General features: G+C 35.5%; 1 protein-coding gene across 1 annotated transcript in view; it reads left to right on the forward strand.

The window, feature by feature from the left end:
• Window positions 1-11,407: 11,407 nt before the first annotated feature.
• The window catches only part of LOC142353377 (uncharacterized), a 45,115-nt gene continuing 38,868 nt past the window's right edge, over window positions 11,408-17,654 (forward strand). Inside the window, exon 1 of the mRNA XM_075405609.1 lies at window positions 11,408-11,779. Within this exon, the coding sequence (XP_075261724.1) occupies window positions 11,654-11,779 (126 nt within the window). The 5' untranslated portion in view covers window positions 11,408-11,653. The remainder of the gene's footprint in view (window positions 11,780-17,654) is intronic.

Here is a 17,654-nt window from a genome sequence, read left to right on the forward strand (position 1 = left end):
ACATCTTACGGCCTGTTGTCGTTTGTTCATTTGTGAGGTGTGATGGAGTTGTTCAAGGTGTCGTGCCAAATCAAGAAATTACTGTGGTCTTTCAAGTTACCCTTGTTCAAGGCGTTCTTATGTTGTTTTTGGCGTTTCTGGAATTCGGTTTGAGTGAAAGACCCGGAATGGCCGTCACGGACGGGAGTAACGGGTTACGGGAGTTTTGCTGTTTTTAGGCTTTAATGCATGGAAAAGCGAACTTGCCTCCAGAATATGCACCATTGTTTTTTCCAATCCCAGTCTGATGGGGCCCAGTCCACTGATGGGGCGCAGTCCACGCCCCATCAGTTAAGCTAATGCTAGCCTTCCTCAACCGTAGTTAGGTACTGAGAAAGGCAGCCATTCGCCAGTCGAAACAGACTTGTCAAACATCGAAAGAAGACAGAAAAGTGCAACACAGTGGATTCTAAACAACACAATTCCCTATAAAGAAAGACCCAAAGTACTCAACTTATTGCCACTCTCAATGTACTTCGAACTCCACAGTCTCCAACTGTTCTGCGCCATCACTGACCACAAGTATGACATAAAAACATCAGACTACATATCACGTAATACCAAAGAACGAACGAGACAAGGCTCCAATCCCAAAACCAGACTCAAAAGGACAGACGATAACTTCTGGACACGAAACGGAACACCACAACATTCTGAGTAAACATATCGACTTAACAACGAAAGAAAACAGAAAAGCACGAATAACACAGCAATTTTTGAAATTCGAAAAGTTCAACGAAGCCAATCTATGTACCTGGAGGATACTCTGCCAATGCACGAACTGTAACCAACGATCCAAACTTACTCACTAATGACAAAGGGTGAAAACGCATGGTATATCCCTAAAGACTCCGCTACTACTACTACTACTACTACTACTACTAGTCGTTTGAGAGCAATTGGCCCGGCGTTAATAATCGATTGTTTGTTTCTTTTGCCAAAATGATCTGCCGTGGTTCCAAACCGTGGTTCTAAACGGCCGACTGATATTGATAGTTCTTGCAGTGCCATAGTGCAGGAGTCGAGACTAGATTCACAACAAATTAGCTTATAAGGAAATTCAATTCTTTTGACGCAGCTCTAAAAGAGTTATAGTGCCTTGTCTTGAAAATTATATACGATGCAGTGATATTTATGTTTAGATTTCTCATGGCGCAGCTCTAAGCTCTAAAAGAGCTCTAGTGCCTTGTCTTTAAAATTATACACGATGCAGTGATGTCTCATAGTGGGGGATCACTACTCATCCATTGGATTGTCCTACGCGGCTTAAAAGCAAACCCCCTTTATATCGATTTTTAAATGATCTACCCGAGCGAAGTGAGAACACTGTTGTATCACAGCGCTAGAGAGGTTGACAACAGCCTCAAATAGTTGAGAACTTTTCTTTGTCTTATAGGTGTTTGCTTTTTTTAGATATTAGTTGATTTAGTTCAATTAGAGCAATATTTAAGTAGCTGCGCAATGCGGTTTTAACGGATAATAATAACTCTGGCCTGATTTGAACGGTTTCGGATGAGCGTTATCCATATTTACCTACTATTGATGTCTAAGTTTATGCAGCAATTAAACTCTAGATAAATCATAGATATCTCATACCTAGTTAAGCTGAATAAAATAATCAATCTCTCAATTATAAACAGCCGCCATCAGCCTCTCAACGGCTATTATTTAGGCGCTCTCCTTTTGATGGTGCAAAGATTTGGATTGTATTGGTGTGCTCTCTTTTTTACAATCCAAGAAATGGATTGTCTTGGTGCTATGTCTTTTTTGTAAGATGTTTTGGATCTTTTCCGTTTGTGCCCCCCCCCCCCCCCAGCTTAGTGGGCACATATTATTTGCACCCCCCAGATGCACGTGCATTTATTTATACATAATGATTTACTATGTAATGGCACGTGCTCTGTAACTGGGGGGCGCATAACGTACTGGGGGGGGGGCACAAACGGAAAAGATCCGATGTTTTTACACATTTTTCCATGACTTTGATCTTTTAAAACGGAATAAAGAATTGACGCCTTGTGAAGACAGTGAGCCCTAAGTTCCAGTAGAGGCCCATAGTTATTTTTAGTAGTCTTTTAAGTGGTGTAGCTGCAGAGAAGGCCTTTATTCAAGTTTTAAAGGTAATTTTAGGAGTTTTTTAAACTTACTTTTTCAAAGTTGACAAAATCCTTTTGCAAGAAATAACTGCTTTTTATAACTACTTTATGAGCTATATAATTTGATGCTACAATTACAAACACAATATAATTTTTTTCAAGATTTTTGAAAATTTTCATCACGTTTTGAGTTTTCCCAGCTCCTCAAGTATTTGATAATAAGTTACTGCAAATATTCCATTGGCAATGGAATACTTTTCAACATTTCAGTATCACTATTTCTAGCAATTTTTTTGATAAAAGTTGATTTTTCAAATTTTCTGAAAATTATCAGATTCCGCGTTTATCGATCTTTAATGAAACTTTTTAGGTCTTGCAGAGGGGTTATTGGTGGACAGATTTGAGGGACAAGCAAAGTGATTTTGAACAGATTAATTTTCCAAAATTTGGAAACTTACAATAATTCTTGCAATTTTCATTTTTAAATTATTTGTCATACTCCTCGTGTTTTTCTATCTTTATTGTGGAATAAACGCGCTTTAAGGCTTGTGCGTCGGTGAATGAGTATGTTTAAGTGGGTTAAATTTCGCCTCCAGGTCAAAAGCTTCAGAGTTTTAGCAATGATTATATTGTTGAATATGTTTGGTTAGTTTGTTAGTCTTTATGCCTGTCATTGTTCAATTGATATGCTGGTCAGATACAGTAGTTCTTAATTTTTTTCAATTCTTTGGATTGTATTTCAGGACTTTTCCTGCTGTTTTAAAGATGTGTTCACGCATTTTTCTGATGACTTTTAGCTTTCGAAACTGGTAAGGCTGGGCGAGCTTTAAATTGCAATTGAGGCGCTCAGCTGACGTTAGAATTTTTAAGGTACTCAATGTACTGAAATTGATGTGAACGTCTAAATTGAAGTTGAAAAGGTCACTTTTGAAGTTTTTTAACCAAAAAATTGTGCTGGTTTTCCTGTTTTTGTCCGTTTTTTGAGACTTCTGTTAAACAGGACTGCAATCGACTTTTGTTAAAGCTCCTAGTAGTCTTGTGCCAGCTAGAAATGCTTTTAACTTATTTTTAGGTATATATTTTAGCAATACAAACTTAATTACAAAAAAGTAGCAATTTTTGCAAATGTTTTCAAAATTGTCATTTTTTGAGTTTTTATCTCTGGTAGCCAATGAATCGTTTTAAGGTGTAAAGAGTGGTTAAATGAATAGTTGCTAGTGACAGCAAAATAGCCTTGTATGATATTGATATAAGCCGTTCTAGCAAACTTCCATTAAATTTTTAGTCAGTCTTTTAAGGGCTTCTAGATGTAGCAGCGGATAGTTTTTAGTGACAACCAAATATTTTTGAAGAAATTATTATCAATTTTATGCAAACAGAGTGTGGGTAGACTCTGTTTGCATAAAATTGGTTTTGAGGACATTGGCTCAAAAACTTGAGGATTTTTTTTTAATTTCAGCAAAATTACAATATAAAAGTTTGTTTTTTAGTCAACTGAATCTCTGGGTGGTTCTCCTGTACTCTGGTGTTCCGTAGATCTATACCTCGTGCCGTATTGGTTCTTTGGAAATATTTATTGATCTCTCCAGCGCGCTTATACCCGGTTTGTACATTTCGTGGTTTGTTTGAGTACATTTACAAACGAATATTGGTACCTGCCTCACCCAGTACTTTCATACTTGACCATTTATGCAAGTTTATCATAGAGAAACTTTAAAAAAGGTAAATCTTCAAGCACTTTGTACATACCACAGGTTTTTACTTGTACGACAATTAACTGGTCATCTGATTGTGGATACGCATAAACAAATTGGGGGTCACTGTCCTTGATGGAAATAAGAATCAAATTTGAGCTTGAAACTAATGAATAAGGAACTGAATGAAATGGTTAAAAAGAATTTTTTGCCATCTAATTAGGTGTTATTGTTGTTGTTGTTGTAGCTGTCACACAGAGCTGCAATGCGCGGGTAGTTTCGTCGGGATATCGGGGCTTAGTGCCGTTTTTAACTGGTTCTTAAGTTGCATTTTAATAATAATAATAATTAAAGATATATTAGTAGTGTGACTGCCTATCCGCAACTTGTTTGTGGTGCAGCGACCTTTCTGCATTTACAACATTGCGGGTAACTTTTCTGCATCTAATTTAGTGTTATTCGTGCGCTTTAGAGGCAAAGTTTATCAAGAGAATACGTGATAGTGTAGGAAATCATGAAAAATCACGAACAGCTTGAAATAGGTTACTGAAAGATCAAAAAGAAGAGCAATCTCTTGATATGGCAATCGAAAACTAGGCGCCAAATTGACATTAAAATTGTAGGTTTAGGCAAATTTTTGTGCAGTTTTTTTCCCGAATCAGGTTTTGATACCATAAGCAGCATTATCACCTGTTGCACTGTTGTTGGCAACGGTTTCACCTTGCAGGTTCACGAAACAATGCTGCTCAGATTTTGAAGAAGAGCAAATGATTTTGTGTCTTATTAGTGTATTTTACATTTCGGGAAAGGTAGTGTTGTTGAATACTCTCATAAGGCACAATGTCATTTGAACTTCTTCAAAATCTGATAAGCCTTGTTTTAGGACCCAGCGTGGTGAAACCGGTGCCAACAACAGTGCAACGGGTGATAATGCTGCTTATGGTATCAAACCTGATTTTTTAATGATAAATGGTACAATCAGTTCGCCCAGTCAAGAGATGCCAGAGAACACTGCGAGACTCGTTAAAGAAAATGCAAATCAAAATACTGAAATTCTACAACGCAAGATCAATGAGCGTGCGCCCTGCAGTTTAAACATCAGCTAGAATTGTTGTCGACGATTGGAGAGAGTGAGAGAGAAAGGCTTAATTCTCGAAAGAGTCCTCCAATTTTAGGGTACTCAAAAATTTCAAATTATTCTTTTGTACAGAAATAGTTATTAACAGATATTTATGAAAGTTCTGCTGGTGTTACATTGTTAACATATATAAAACTAGCAAGAATTATCAGGGGAAAACGATTCAAGCTTATGGATTAGATACCGACGAACGACAGATATGGACGGAGATTTTATAAGTTCTATGAGTCGATTTTGTTACAGGAAATTAGGTGGAATGAGGACACGCTGAAACCAAGTATTATAATCAGTTTTATGGAGTTTTAAAAGGTTGTCTGATGATGAACGAAAGTGAGCCATTTTGTGGGTTTCTTTAATACACTTCCAAACATTAGCATCATAATTTGGGAAGTGTGTAAAACATAGTGTCCAGTAGTTGCAGATGAAAACGTATGGATAAAAAACTGCTCCTCCGATTTAACTCGATATACGAAAATCTGTTGGCAGATATCCATCTAAAACAACGGGCTTGAAATCTGTTGATTTTCTTCATCAATGAAGTATCAGCGTGGCATAATTGACTTTAAAAGTATCAGCGTGGCATAAGATCTTTAAAAAATAGCAACGAAACAAACTATAGTTGACATTGCTGTCAATATTAAACAGAATAGAACTCTGAAGACGATGAATTGTTCGTCTGGAAGACACAGAACAGGTGAACACGAGAGACTTCGTTTTCAGGCTATTCAGTATCATCCAATTATCAAAATTCCAAAGCTGTAGCCGAGCTAGATCGTTATTGAAATTCAAGGACTCCAATAACATTTTCAGATCCTTTCTGAAATGAAACCATGAACGGACTTTCAAAGGTCGATTATAAATAACCGCGTTAACGTTATGATGAACATTTCCTGTTGCCTTCTTCGACTTTAAACGTGATACTTTACCTGATTTTTCTGTACTATGTCTTATTTGACATTCTCTTCTTTAATGAAAGCTTAGGAATGAAGCGCAGCTTTAGTACCGCTCGCCATATATCAATTTGCTTGTAGAATCTAAAATCAAAACTTTGGCCTGAAAGTTTTCACTCCTACCATGGCAACTGAAACAAAAATGATCCCTTTAGTTAGTTGTAGTTCTGCTCAATCAAATATTGTAGCTTTTCTTATACGGCGGGAAATTTTTTGTAGTTCTGCTCATTCAAAAATTGTAGCTTTTCTTATACAGTCGGAAATAATCTTATACAGCGGAATTTTTTAATGAATATTTAAATCAAAAGAGACGGTCAAATATTTTTCACAAGAAGAAATACTTTTTGGCAATTTAGATCGGAAACGCTGAAGTGCCCAATATTTATTGCTGCCGGAAAACTACTGTGAAGCAGTTTTTCTGTTGAATTGTCTTTTATATTTTCTCTTTAAATATTTCTGCTAAACGGCTGTTGTCCTTGGATTCTATAATAGTTTTCTTTTTTGAAGGCCATTCTTTCTTTTCAAAATTCTTCATTCCGAACAACAAATTTTTGAAATTGAAAAAAAAAGTACTTCTGTTCCGTTTGTGTTTTTCTGCATGGGAGGCTCGGGAGCTGCTGCGACACGTACTATAAAGCGACTGGCAACTAAAATATCTGAAATCTCATTCAGTTTTGCAGTCCCTCACGAATGGAATCGACTTCCTTTTCAAATAAAACTTTTACCAAACGAAAACGCCTTCAGAAAGAAGCTTAATACTTTTTTGTTCTAAGAAATCTATTGTACAGCACGTTTGAGTAAATAGTGTTTAAACCAATAACAATAATAATAACAATACTAATAATAATAAATAGAAGACACATACTTGGACGCAATAACTTACATTCGAACGAAGACAAGTTTTGGACTCATACGCAGCGCAGTTATGTGTATCAGAGGCTGCCGTGATGCTAAGCCTGTGAGATTTATAATACCTATAGTGTTGTTCTGCGGGATGGAAGGCTGGACTCCTAGTTAGCTTAGTATTATTTCAACCTTGATTTGCGTACTCGCAGAGTTGGGAGGACCTTATGCCTGCAACAATTTACCCAGTGTTTGAGAGGCGTGTTTTTATTATACTTTTTTCTTATAATCTCCGCACAAAAGGAAGATTACTATGTCTACCTTATGTACTACCCGAGTATTTGGTCGCCTTAACTCTTATATGGAGCTTTCTTTATCCGTAGCTCCAAGATGTTAAGATAGCGTAAAGTTGTTCATGCTTCAATAGGAGTGGTTTAAATAGAAGCAGTCGCTGTTATTTTAGTTCCTGTACTTGGGGTTTTTGTGGTGCACATCCGCTTTGGCCGGAGCCTTAGGTATTTAGTCATCAGACCTTTTGAGGAATGGATTCCAAGCCATGAAGACTAGAGCATCGGCACAGAGACCAGCTGGGGTCCAGCTCTTTTAGGAGTTGGGTCCCGTGAGCCTCAACTCTCCTTTAAACCATCTTTTTTAATTGCTCTCAAACAATTATATTAGTCCTGTCTTGTTTATGCAATTTTCCCTTGAACCATTTGACGTCCTCAAAGAAGGGATAAACAGGTAGCGCTCGGAGGGCATTAAGTTCTCTTACAGCCCTAAGCTTAACTGTACTCTAAGAATGTGATTCGCCAAAATTGTTTTGGAGAGAAAATTTCATGATGTGAAGAGCGTTTCCTAACCCTAAAAGCCCAAGCGGGCTACTACGAAAACCAACCGCTCGGCGGTCGTTTGAGAGCAATTCGAGCGACATTAGTCGGTAATTGTTTTTGTAGTTTTGTGCTTTTTGTAGTATATTTGTTACTTGTTCGTCCTCTAACTTAAATTTGCTTGTAATGGTTCCGTATTGCTTTTAGAAGTAGAACAAGTGAAATGATGCAAGTACAAAGATATCCACGGCATCATTTTACAATCGGTGGTCAAAGCGGAAATCTTCTACTAGAAATATATATGGGGGGCATAAAATCAACTTACATCTTTTTGTGACCGAAATTATTGAATTCTGCTTGAATTTCAACGATGCAGAAATATTTAAATAGGTTGGTAGGTGACGTTTGTACGTAATAATAGGTGATGAAAATATCAAGCAACTTGGTCCCTTCATATCAATGTAAAAATTGATTTTTATCATTTCTCGATTTGTCAGGTGATCTCTAGTGACCTCTTGCGAGAATCTATGTCTCAAAGATTTTGATTCAAATTTCAACTAAAATGTGCCATTAGTTTGTGATTGGTATTTTTCAATTATTAATTGAGCTCTAGTTTTTGTAGTTTGAGCTGCGACACCGAGAAGTAAATATTTTCTCTGTAATGAAGTCACTGAGAAAATCTGGCATTCGCCGAGAACCGCATAGCAAACCATGCTGCAAGTCAGAATTTTCAAGTGACTAGCAGTCGCGTGGCCTTGCGTCAAACACGCACTTGGAGAGTTTTCAAATGTAGAAATATATATACGAAAATCTGACATTCTAGAATCTGGGACTTAAAGCGATTTGACATTTTAAAACCTGCTTGTTATCATATGTTTTTTTTCTTTGTTTTACATCACTTCCCTGTAAACTGAAAGAAACTAGATTTCTATAAAAGTTTATCTCTAAGCAAAGGTTGAACTCTAATACTATGCATTGAAGAAGATAGGGTGTGCTGGGATTCAAAATTTTGATAATATTTGACCCGTGTCTTCACACGTAATACAAAAATCTTTTCAAATTGTTATTGATTGTTTTCAATAGTTGTGATGACGATAATTGAGCCGCATTGTTGTTGGCCTTCTCCTGGTTGCGGTCAAAATCAGTCTTTGTTCCTTAATCGGCTGAATTCCGTATGTGATGTTATTTTTAAACATATTAGAGAGTATTGTGAGCGTCGTGAATATTTTTTTGTCGTACGATACTTATCTCTTTCCGAAAATGAGGTCCTTCCAAGGGACACTGAACTAGTATGAGTTCTCCACGGGACACTATCACCAGCCTTTACCCAGACTCTATTCAAAAGGAGCCGACAAAAAGTTACAGAGCAATCCTCGTCCTCATTATTTTTTCATTCGGTGGAGCAAATGTTCCAGCCTTATAAACGTTTATTAACATAACCTCGAATAAAAAGCGAAAAACGGAAAATATTAATTCAGCATAACATAAGTCATGTAAAGTTGCACTGGTGGGAAACTAGCTTTTGATAGCCAGTATCGATCAATTCGGTTCATATATGACTGAAACTGGTCTTACGTTATCCTGACAATTAAGTACAATTAAGTACGTTTTATTATATCGATTCTATTATATCTAGACGATATTTGCCTAAATGGGGCGAATTTGGCTTATTTCCGCTCTCAAACTTTTTGTTGCTCAAGCTGCATGTATTCGAATACTGATTTTGCTTCGCCAAATTTGTCGTAGTCTGGGGTTCGAACCAGCGACCATGTGCAGGAGTCAAATGCGGTTAAATCTGCGCTATGTGGGCTTGCTTGCACTCTTTTACAATGTAAATTAATTCACGCTTACAATGCTCGCTTAATCTATAGAACACTCTTTGAGGAGTCAAGGTCAATTGAAGATATCTCGCTCTACTGGAGTTTTATTTGAGGATAGTTTCCGGTATATCCATCGAAATCAATTGAAGACAGCATAACTAATATTAGGAAAATCATTTTCTGTATATTTCGTGGTCTCATTGTTTCTTTTTTTAAAAAAAAATAAAGAGAGACTAACCGCCTACTAATTAAGTTTCAACGTTATCCAGAAATGCAGTCTTAAAGCTTGAAGTTTTTAATATGCACGTTATAGTTTTCCGATTAAACTCCAGCTCTCTGGCTATTCTTATTATTTAATCAGCTCTTATAGTGAAATGTATAAAAGAAAAAAATGGCATTTCGGTTGTTTTCTCGTACTGAAGAATGGATGCCAAGATTATTCGTTCAGTTAGATAGGTATAGTTTTTCTTAAAAAGGGTTATTTTGTTCTACCTATTTAGTTTTTTTACAACAATTAGTTTTTTATTGAATTATGAGCAATTGATTGCTAGAATGTGTAAGCGCAGTCTATGTAAATCTTTAGTTGCTCTCGAACAAAGTTTGGAGCAGTTATTGTAATCGTATGTGTTGTTCTAGTGCAAAACTATGGCTTGACTTTTTTAATGAACATCTTTTTGATCGCATAAGCAATATAAGTTTACTTTCTGTCTTCAAAAACGGGATAAACTGAGGAATTTTCGGGAATGACGTACCCGAGCAGTTCTTACGGAGCGTTATTAGGCGCCAAATATACGGTTCACTGAAGTTGCTGATTAAGCTGACCTTCAAGGCTTAAAGTTCAATTTTGCTACCGGCTACCCCCCTCCCCCCCCCCCCCCCCCCCAACACTCAAACTGCGCCTGAGCTTAAATGATGTACAAACGAACAAGCCAAACCCCTGTTTCTCTTTCAAGAGCAATTGCCCCTACGGTTGTCGGTTTCTCAAAGAGAACGTGGCAGATCTATCTATAGTTAGACCATTGGTGAACAGAAATCGTTAAATTATAGAAACAGAAATCGTTAAATTATAGAAGTACCTGAATTTGGTTGCTTTCTAGACGTTGATTTATCAGACTAGATAACTTTTCAGTTATCGGTAATTTACCAGTACTAATTTTATGAGTTTCTGTTTGTCTAAATTCCGTGGAGTTGTAGCGAGGTGCTAATCACATCAGTTGTCTAAGTTAGTGAATTTCATTTTTTTTTGTAGCATTACTTCTTTCAGATGATCAAAAGCTTTTTTGTCACTATTTTTTTGGTTTTATTCTTTCTTATCTGCTGGCGTTGCATGAAACTAATTAACTTCGGAATTTAGCAAAATTTGGATAATTTTCAGGTATATTGATAGCAATGGAATAATTTCCATTCAATTGTTTGAGTAGCGTTTTTCAGTTTAAAACCAAACCTGTAGTTTTTAGTCTGAAATGGTTTATTGTTTTTGATTTTAGCTTTATTAATTGATTGTTAACACTGAATAGAGGAAAAACAAAATGCGCTATGTTGAGATGAGCGCGGTGTCTGGATTCTGAGCTAGTAATAATAATTAAAATTTAAATCGAATTTTGTTGCTTTTTAAATATAGTTGCTTCTAAAGATAGCGAGAACTGATTATTGGTCTTAAAACCACAGTTAACGGTATCAACGATATTACTTGTTGCGATGCATACGGCTGCTACTTCGATATCGGAAACGCCGATCTTGTTTAGTTGCTTAGATGTCATGGGGGCTGTTCAAATTGAAGACGTTTCAATTCTAACTGAATTCGTGAATATCATCATTGATGTTGAAAAATGCTCATTTTGCATTAATATAAAGTGAACTTTAATTTCATTAGTGTTCCCGTATTATAGAATAAAAGGTATAATTATTCGCTCCTATAGTAAATAATTATGGTATCACAAATTAATGTTATCTAAACACGAAAGTGATAATATGACACTTTCGGTCCTAATAAACTAAAATAATTAACTGAAACTACTGATTAAAATTAGCTGTCTTTTTTTATTTATTTGAAACGTCTTATTTGAACACCTTTCGTTGTACGAGTAAATGTATAGAGTAACGGACTTGTATTTCATGATCTATCATCATAAACTTTTCCTTTCCCTCGCGTTTTCCTAATTTAATCAAAATGTTCTATCTATATGAGCTTTCGCTGTTAAGTGTATAATGAAAATGATCTGAAATATGTTGTTAGGTTTATGTGAATGGAGAATGTTCATTTCAGACGCAACTGTTGTGACCTTTTAGTAGAAATGTCAGGACGTGAAAATAGAAAGTTCTTCGGAGTCCCCGGCTCTTATCATATAGAAGTGGACTTTAGAGACTTTCAGGTCCAGTAACGCCCATTCATAAATAGCAAACATAAATATCAAATAAAATGAGATTGTTCCTTTGATGGTTGTTGTTTAGATCGCTTACGGTTTAATCAAATTTTTTCGTCATCTGAGGTTTTTTTAATACTGATTTTTTATTTAGTCACGTATCTCTAGGGTTTGAGACGGGCTGGATATTTGTCCTACACCTGTCTTAGAGCTTTTTTGCCCACATTTTTTGTGCAAAAGAAATTTTGCGTTAAAAGTTAAGTATCAAATTGCTTCGCACTATATAAGTTTTGATTACAATTTTTTGCAAACTAACAGAAATCAGAGTTTCTATTATTTTGGGTTCGGTGTTGAGCTGAATTCAGCGAAGGTTTTTCTTTAATTTAGCCTTTTTAGCCTTTAATTTTCACTTGATTAATTTTTGTTTTTCTTTTTAGCATTCAGAAACAATCTAAATCTTAAAACTAGACATTATATCGGCTGTTTTACGTGGCTTATACCTGTTCTTGGAAAACTTCTGATCATAATCAGTGACGTTGTACCCTCAGTTTATAACTTGTGGTTTAGGAGTTATTTCAGATGTGTATTACGGACGCTGAAAATTAATCGAATGAACGTGCGTCAATGGTGTCAAAGTATTGGTGTCATAAGCATCCAATAAAACAATTTAATAATTAATAATAATTTTGGTTCCTGCGTAATCGCAGCGGAACAGCATTAGGCGACTTCGACCTGTTCTCAGCTGCCCTTTTTATTACTCCCCGCATTTCAGACAGCAAAATTTCAAACAGCATTTTGTGTTTTTATGAGCAGAATTTCTCTTTTTTTGGTGACTATGGCCACTTTTTTGCGTCTGAAACTTTCACGTGGTACCATCATTGCAGCCAACATTGGTCAGGCTATGGTCAACCTGAAGCTATGGTTTAATAAGAGCTCATCCTCACACAGACAGCTTCACGGAGGTAGGGGGTTGAACTCTCAATCATTGGCGTGTAAATCACACAACTTACATCTCGGCTATCACGCCACAATAAAACAATTCTGTTGGGTAATATCAGTGTTCTGTAAGAAAAAAAATTTCTCAAGCTGAATTTAATGATTCCGTCTAACCGATTATCGGAGAGTTATTATTATACTGAGTTATCATTATCTGAAAAACACAAAATGCTGTTTGAAATTTTTCGGCGAACCTTATGTGCTTATCACGTTTTCCGAGCTTCGAAAATTTTGGATATGCCTGAACAAAAGATTTTTTTTTGAATATTTTAGCTTTCAATCATGTTGGTAGAACAGAACATAAATTGACTTGATCGTAGATTAACGTTTTGACTTGTTAGTATTACCGTAATTCAAAGCTCACTCAGCACAGAGAAATGTCAGAAATTATGTTTAGGGACAATATTTGGCTCTATTTATGCAATGAAAAAATTCATTGTTCGGGAAGCCGTATAATTTGTTCTTTTTATAAATTGTTAATTTCGGGTAATTGACTGGTAGTTAAACAGATGTAAAAACCGTATTTGTAATGAAATGACTAGAATCTTCGAATTTATTGCATCTGCGTTCATCAGTTTTTTCAATATGCGGAAGGCTACGATTCATGTTGTTCAAAAACTGTTCAATCGCGTCTTCAAATCCCTCCGTAATATGTCCCTTCTCATTGGGTGAGATTGAATTCAGGACTCCCTTTAATTTGGTGAGTAAAAATGTTAAGCCCCAGTTGCTTGCGACAACTATAATTATGGGGCACGGGCAATTTGCATTGCAGCTGAGCCGCGTTTGGTTACAACTCACCATGATTGAGCCAATTGGTCAGAAGCTAGTGAGCATCCTTGAAGCTGATATCGGCCGTCAGCTAACAGTACTATACCATGTTGCGAACAGTTTTGCCCAGGTAGCCCCATTTTTCGTTCTTCAGATGCTTAATAGCATAACCTGACTTCTAAGCCGCATCATTTATAATGCAAGGGAGAAGTTACGGTTATATCTAGGATTGCTGGACCACCAGATTTCTGTGATGGGAGGTAGATATCCCCAGGTCTATAATTTTTTTTGCTATAAAGTTTCTCTTTTAACTGTAGTTGTGCGGAAAGCCGTAATTTTTTGTTTTTGACAGGAACTGCGATTGTGGTAATTAAACAGCTCTGAGGCCGTATTTGTGAGTTTGAGAGATTGACAGGATTCCGCTGATTAATTCGGTTTTAATGGGTTCTACATGGGGCTAAATTGTTCTACATTGATTGAAGATAATTAACTATATGCACGAATTTCCATTTGAAACGTTTAGGTTGATTTTTTAAAATCAATTTTTTCCCAAACATGTTTTTCTGCCTTCAAATCAAGAATATATATTGAAATAATCAAAATTATACAATAATCTGGTTACTGATTAATGTTACTTATTAAGCTGTTCGTTCCTCTATATATAAAACTATGACCCGAATGATCCTAAATGTCCGCCTATTGGTATGTTTTCTTGCTGACATTGCAACAACTCGGTTAAAGTTTTTCTGCAAAGAATTTTCCCCTTCACTATTACATTAAAAGGTAACTTATTCCACTTTTGTATGCCAATGATCTTTTACTTTGCTTATACTTTTACGTTATTATTATCAGCTGTTTTTTCTGTTTTAACTGTAGGCGGTTTGCACATTTTCTGAAGTTTTCTGATGTTATCCTCTGGTTTAAGTCTGTTCGAAGTTTCAACAGACTAAACTTTGAAATAATCAGCTGGTAGGATATGTGATTTGAGAAGATCACAACACTGATCAAATTTACGTTTATAACACTTTAATGCCCCAGTTAATCAGTCGATTTATACGCTGTATGTTTTCTGCTGACAATGTTTGTAAAAAAAGTTCCACTGAATGACGAGAGAGGAGTAAAGATTTGAAAACATGCAGCCTTACTTCCAAGGGTATATGGTTTCATACTAGATATAGTGAGCGATTGGCAGCCGCCAGTTAACTTTAAACTACATTTAGATGTACTTCAAATGACATGTACTTCCAATGACATTTTGTGTCAAGGTTTACTCCTAAATAACAACTCTCAGCAGATTTTATTAAATATAACTTTAGTTCCACTTCATCCCTAGCAGAAAAATGAAGGTAGCTCTATTGAAATAGTGAGTGAAGTGTTATCTCAATCAGTTTAACTAAGCATAACTGAGAAAATTATCATGTTTTTCCAGGTATGCGGCGACGAATAGGCGGCTGAATTAACCATAGGATTCATTCAAGTTGTTATGACCAATGAAAGAACCAGGAAAGTTTTTCAAAAGAGTTCTCTCAGCTTACTTTTTTTACCAAATTTTTGGTGATATCATTGATATTAGCTTTTGGCGTGTTCTTCAAACAATAGTTTGTCTTTCTGGATATGCTCCGCCCAATTCTCTACTTAAGTTGCATTAATTTTGTTACTACCTCAAGAAATTAGGCATCCAAAAAATTTGAGAGCTTTGATGTTAGCAATTTTGGGACCACTTATTACCAACTGTGGCATCATGCAAACAAACATAAATTACTACAAGCCCCATATTTTTTATCGGCAGAAATCATTTTTATCAATCCAAATCTAATGAAGATTGATTCAGTTGTGTATTTTGTATGCAATCATAAAATGAACCTTTTTTGGTTATAGTGTAGCTTTTTACTACGTTATGCTATAACCCTTATAGCTGCCTGTTTTTTCTAAATAGTCAAAGATTGTTTATTTTTTCGATGCTCAAAAAAACTCGGGTAAGGGATTTTGCATAAAATTTGGTATTTTGTGATATTGAAGATGTTTTTATTACATAGAAAACGCAGTCTCTCACATGTATTAAAATGTGATAATCAATTAAAACGAGATCATTTCAACTTCTGGTGAAATTTTATCCTTAAGTTTATCTTGACTGTGAATATCGTTCCCGTTTAACCTTGCTGCGTCTTGGCTATCACTGTATATTAAAGTAATTTTTGTGATATCTTCATGTCAACATTTGCCAGCCATTTTTGCTGAAGACAATCACATCAGCCTTTTTTGATAAAACGTTCTGAGTTATCGAGCAGTTGGTATTACGGCATTTGAGTTTGAATCTGCAATTTTAAATAAAAGAAATTGAAAGCTTACTTGTCCCTCTAACTATTTCCACTGCAAATTTGCTTCTTATTGAAATGCGTTTATCGCATAATAATGCTTTCATTCCGGATTTTGTACATTGGTAGATCGTTTTCAATTTGAACCCAAACAAAAAAAAATGTCTCACTTCATTGTGTCTCTGGTTTCCTTGTGCATATTTTGTCAATTTTTAAACTGTCTTTTGTGGGCGGGATTTCTCCAAAGAGCGTGTAAATTTTCAAAAGTAAGCGTGCATCTACTTCAAATTCCTTCAATTTTGAGAATTCAATCTTTTTGAGCACAGAGCTCAAAATTTATGCTGAAACTTCATTCCAAAGATATATCTATGACTGTCACTCCGCCGTATGAAGGTTAGATAACAATTGCCGAGTTTTGCGAGAAATTATTTATCTCAACAGTTATTCCAACTTCACGCAAAGAATGCGAGATAATAATAATGCTTTTTGAAAAATATATGCGATATCGAAATAAGTGCATCTCGCATCTCGTTTCACTGTATTTGAGAAGTTTTTTCTCAAATTGTTATTTGAGAAGTTTGTCTGTATATGTCTATCAACCATCGAAAACTGAATTTGAAGTAATGCAATTCTTCAACGTAAATTATCAATTGCTGAAAAACGGACGTATACAATATCAATTTTTATTATTAAGATTTCCTTTGAAAATTTTTGTCTATTTTGGAACAAGTTTTAAACCGTAACGGCTAAGTGAAATTTCTAACCTAAGGTCAAGTGAAAGCGTGGCTATATTGACTCTCAGCAGATTTTATTAAATGTAACTTTAGTTCCACTTCATCCCTAGCAGAAAAATAAAGGTAGCTCTATTGAAATAGTGAGTGAAGTGTTATCTCAATCAGTTTAACTAAGCATAACTGAGAAAATTATCATGTTTTTCCAGGTATGCGGCGACGAATAGGCGGCTGAATTAACCATAGGATTCATTCAAGTTGTTATGACCAATGAAAGAACCAGGAAAGTTTTTCAAAAGAGTTCTCTCAGCTTACTTTTTTTACCAAATTTTTGGTGATATCATTGATATTAGCTTTTGGCGTGTTCTTCAAACAATAGTTTGTCTTTCTGGATATGCTCCGCCCAATTCTCTACTTAAGTTGCATTAATTTTGTTACTACCTCAAGAAATTAGGCATCCAAAAATTTTGAGAGCTTTGATGTTAGCAATTTTGGGACCACTTATTACCAACTGTGGCATCATGCAAACAAACATAAATTACTACAAGCCCCATATTTTTTATCGGCAGAAATCATTTTTATCAATCCAAATCTAATGAAGATTGATTCAGTTGTGTATTTTGTATGCAATCATAAAATGAACCTTTTTTGGTTATAGTGTAGCTTTTTACTACGTTATGCTATAACCCTTATAGCTGCCTGTTTTTTCTAAATAGTCAAAGATTGTTTATTTTTTCGATGCTCAAAAAAACTCGGGTAAATGATTTTGCATAAAATTTGGTTTTTTGTGATATTGAAGATGTTTTTATCACATAGAAAACGCATTCTCTCACATGTATTAAAATGTGATAATCAATTAAAACGAGATCATTTCAACTTCTGGTGAAATATTATCCTTAAGTTTATCTTGACTGTGAATATCGTTCCCTTTTAACCTTGCTACGTCTTGGCTACCACTGTATATTAAAGTAATTTTTGTGATATCTTGATGGCAACATTTGCCAGCCATTTTTGCTGAAGACAATCACGTCAGCCTTTTTTGATAAAACGTTCTGAGTTACCGAGCATTTAGCA

The sequence above is a fragment of the Convolutriloba macropyga genome, chromosome 14 (genome assembly GCF_964194025.1).
Source record: "Convolutriloba macropyga chromosome 14, txConMacr16.3, whole genome shotgun sequence".
In the NCBI taxonomy this organism is placed as follows: domain Eukaryota; kingdom Metazoa; phylum Xenacoelomorpha; order Acoela; family Convolutidae; genus Convolutriloba; species Convolutriloba macropyga.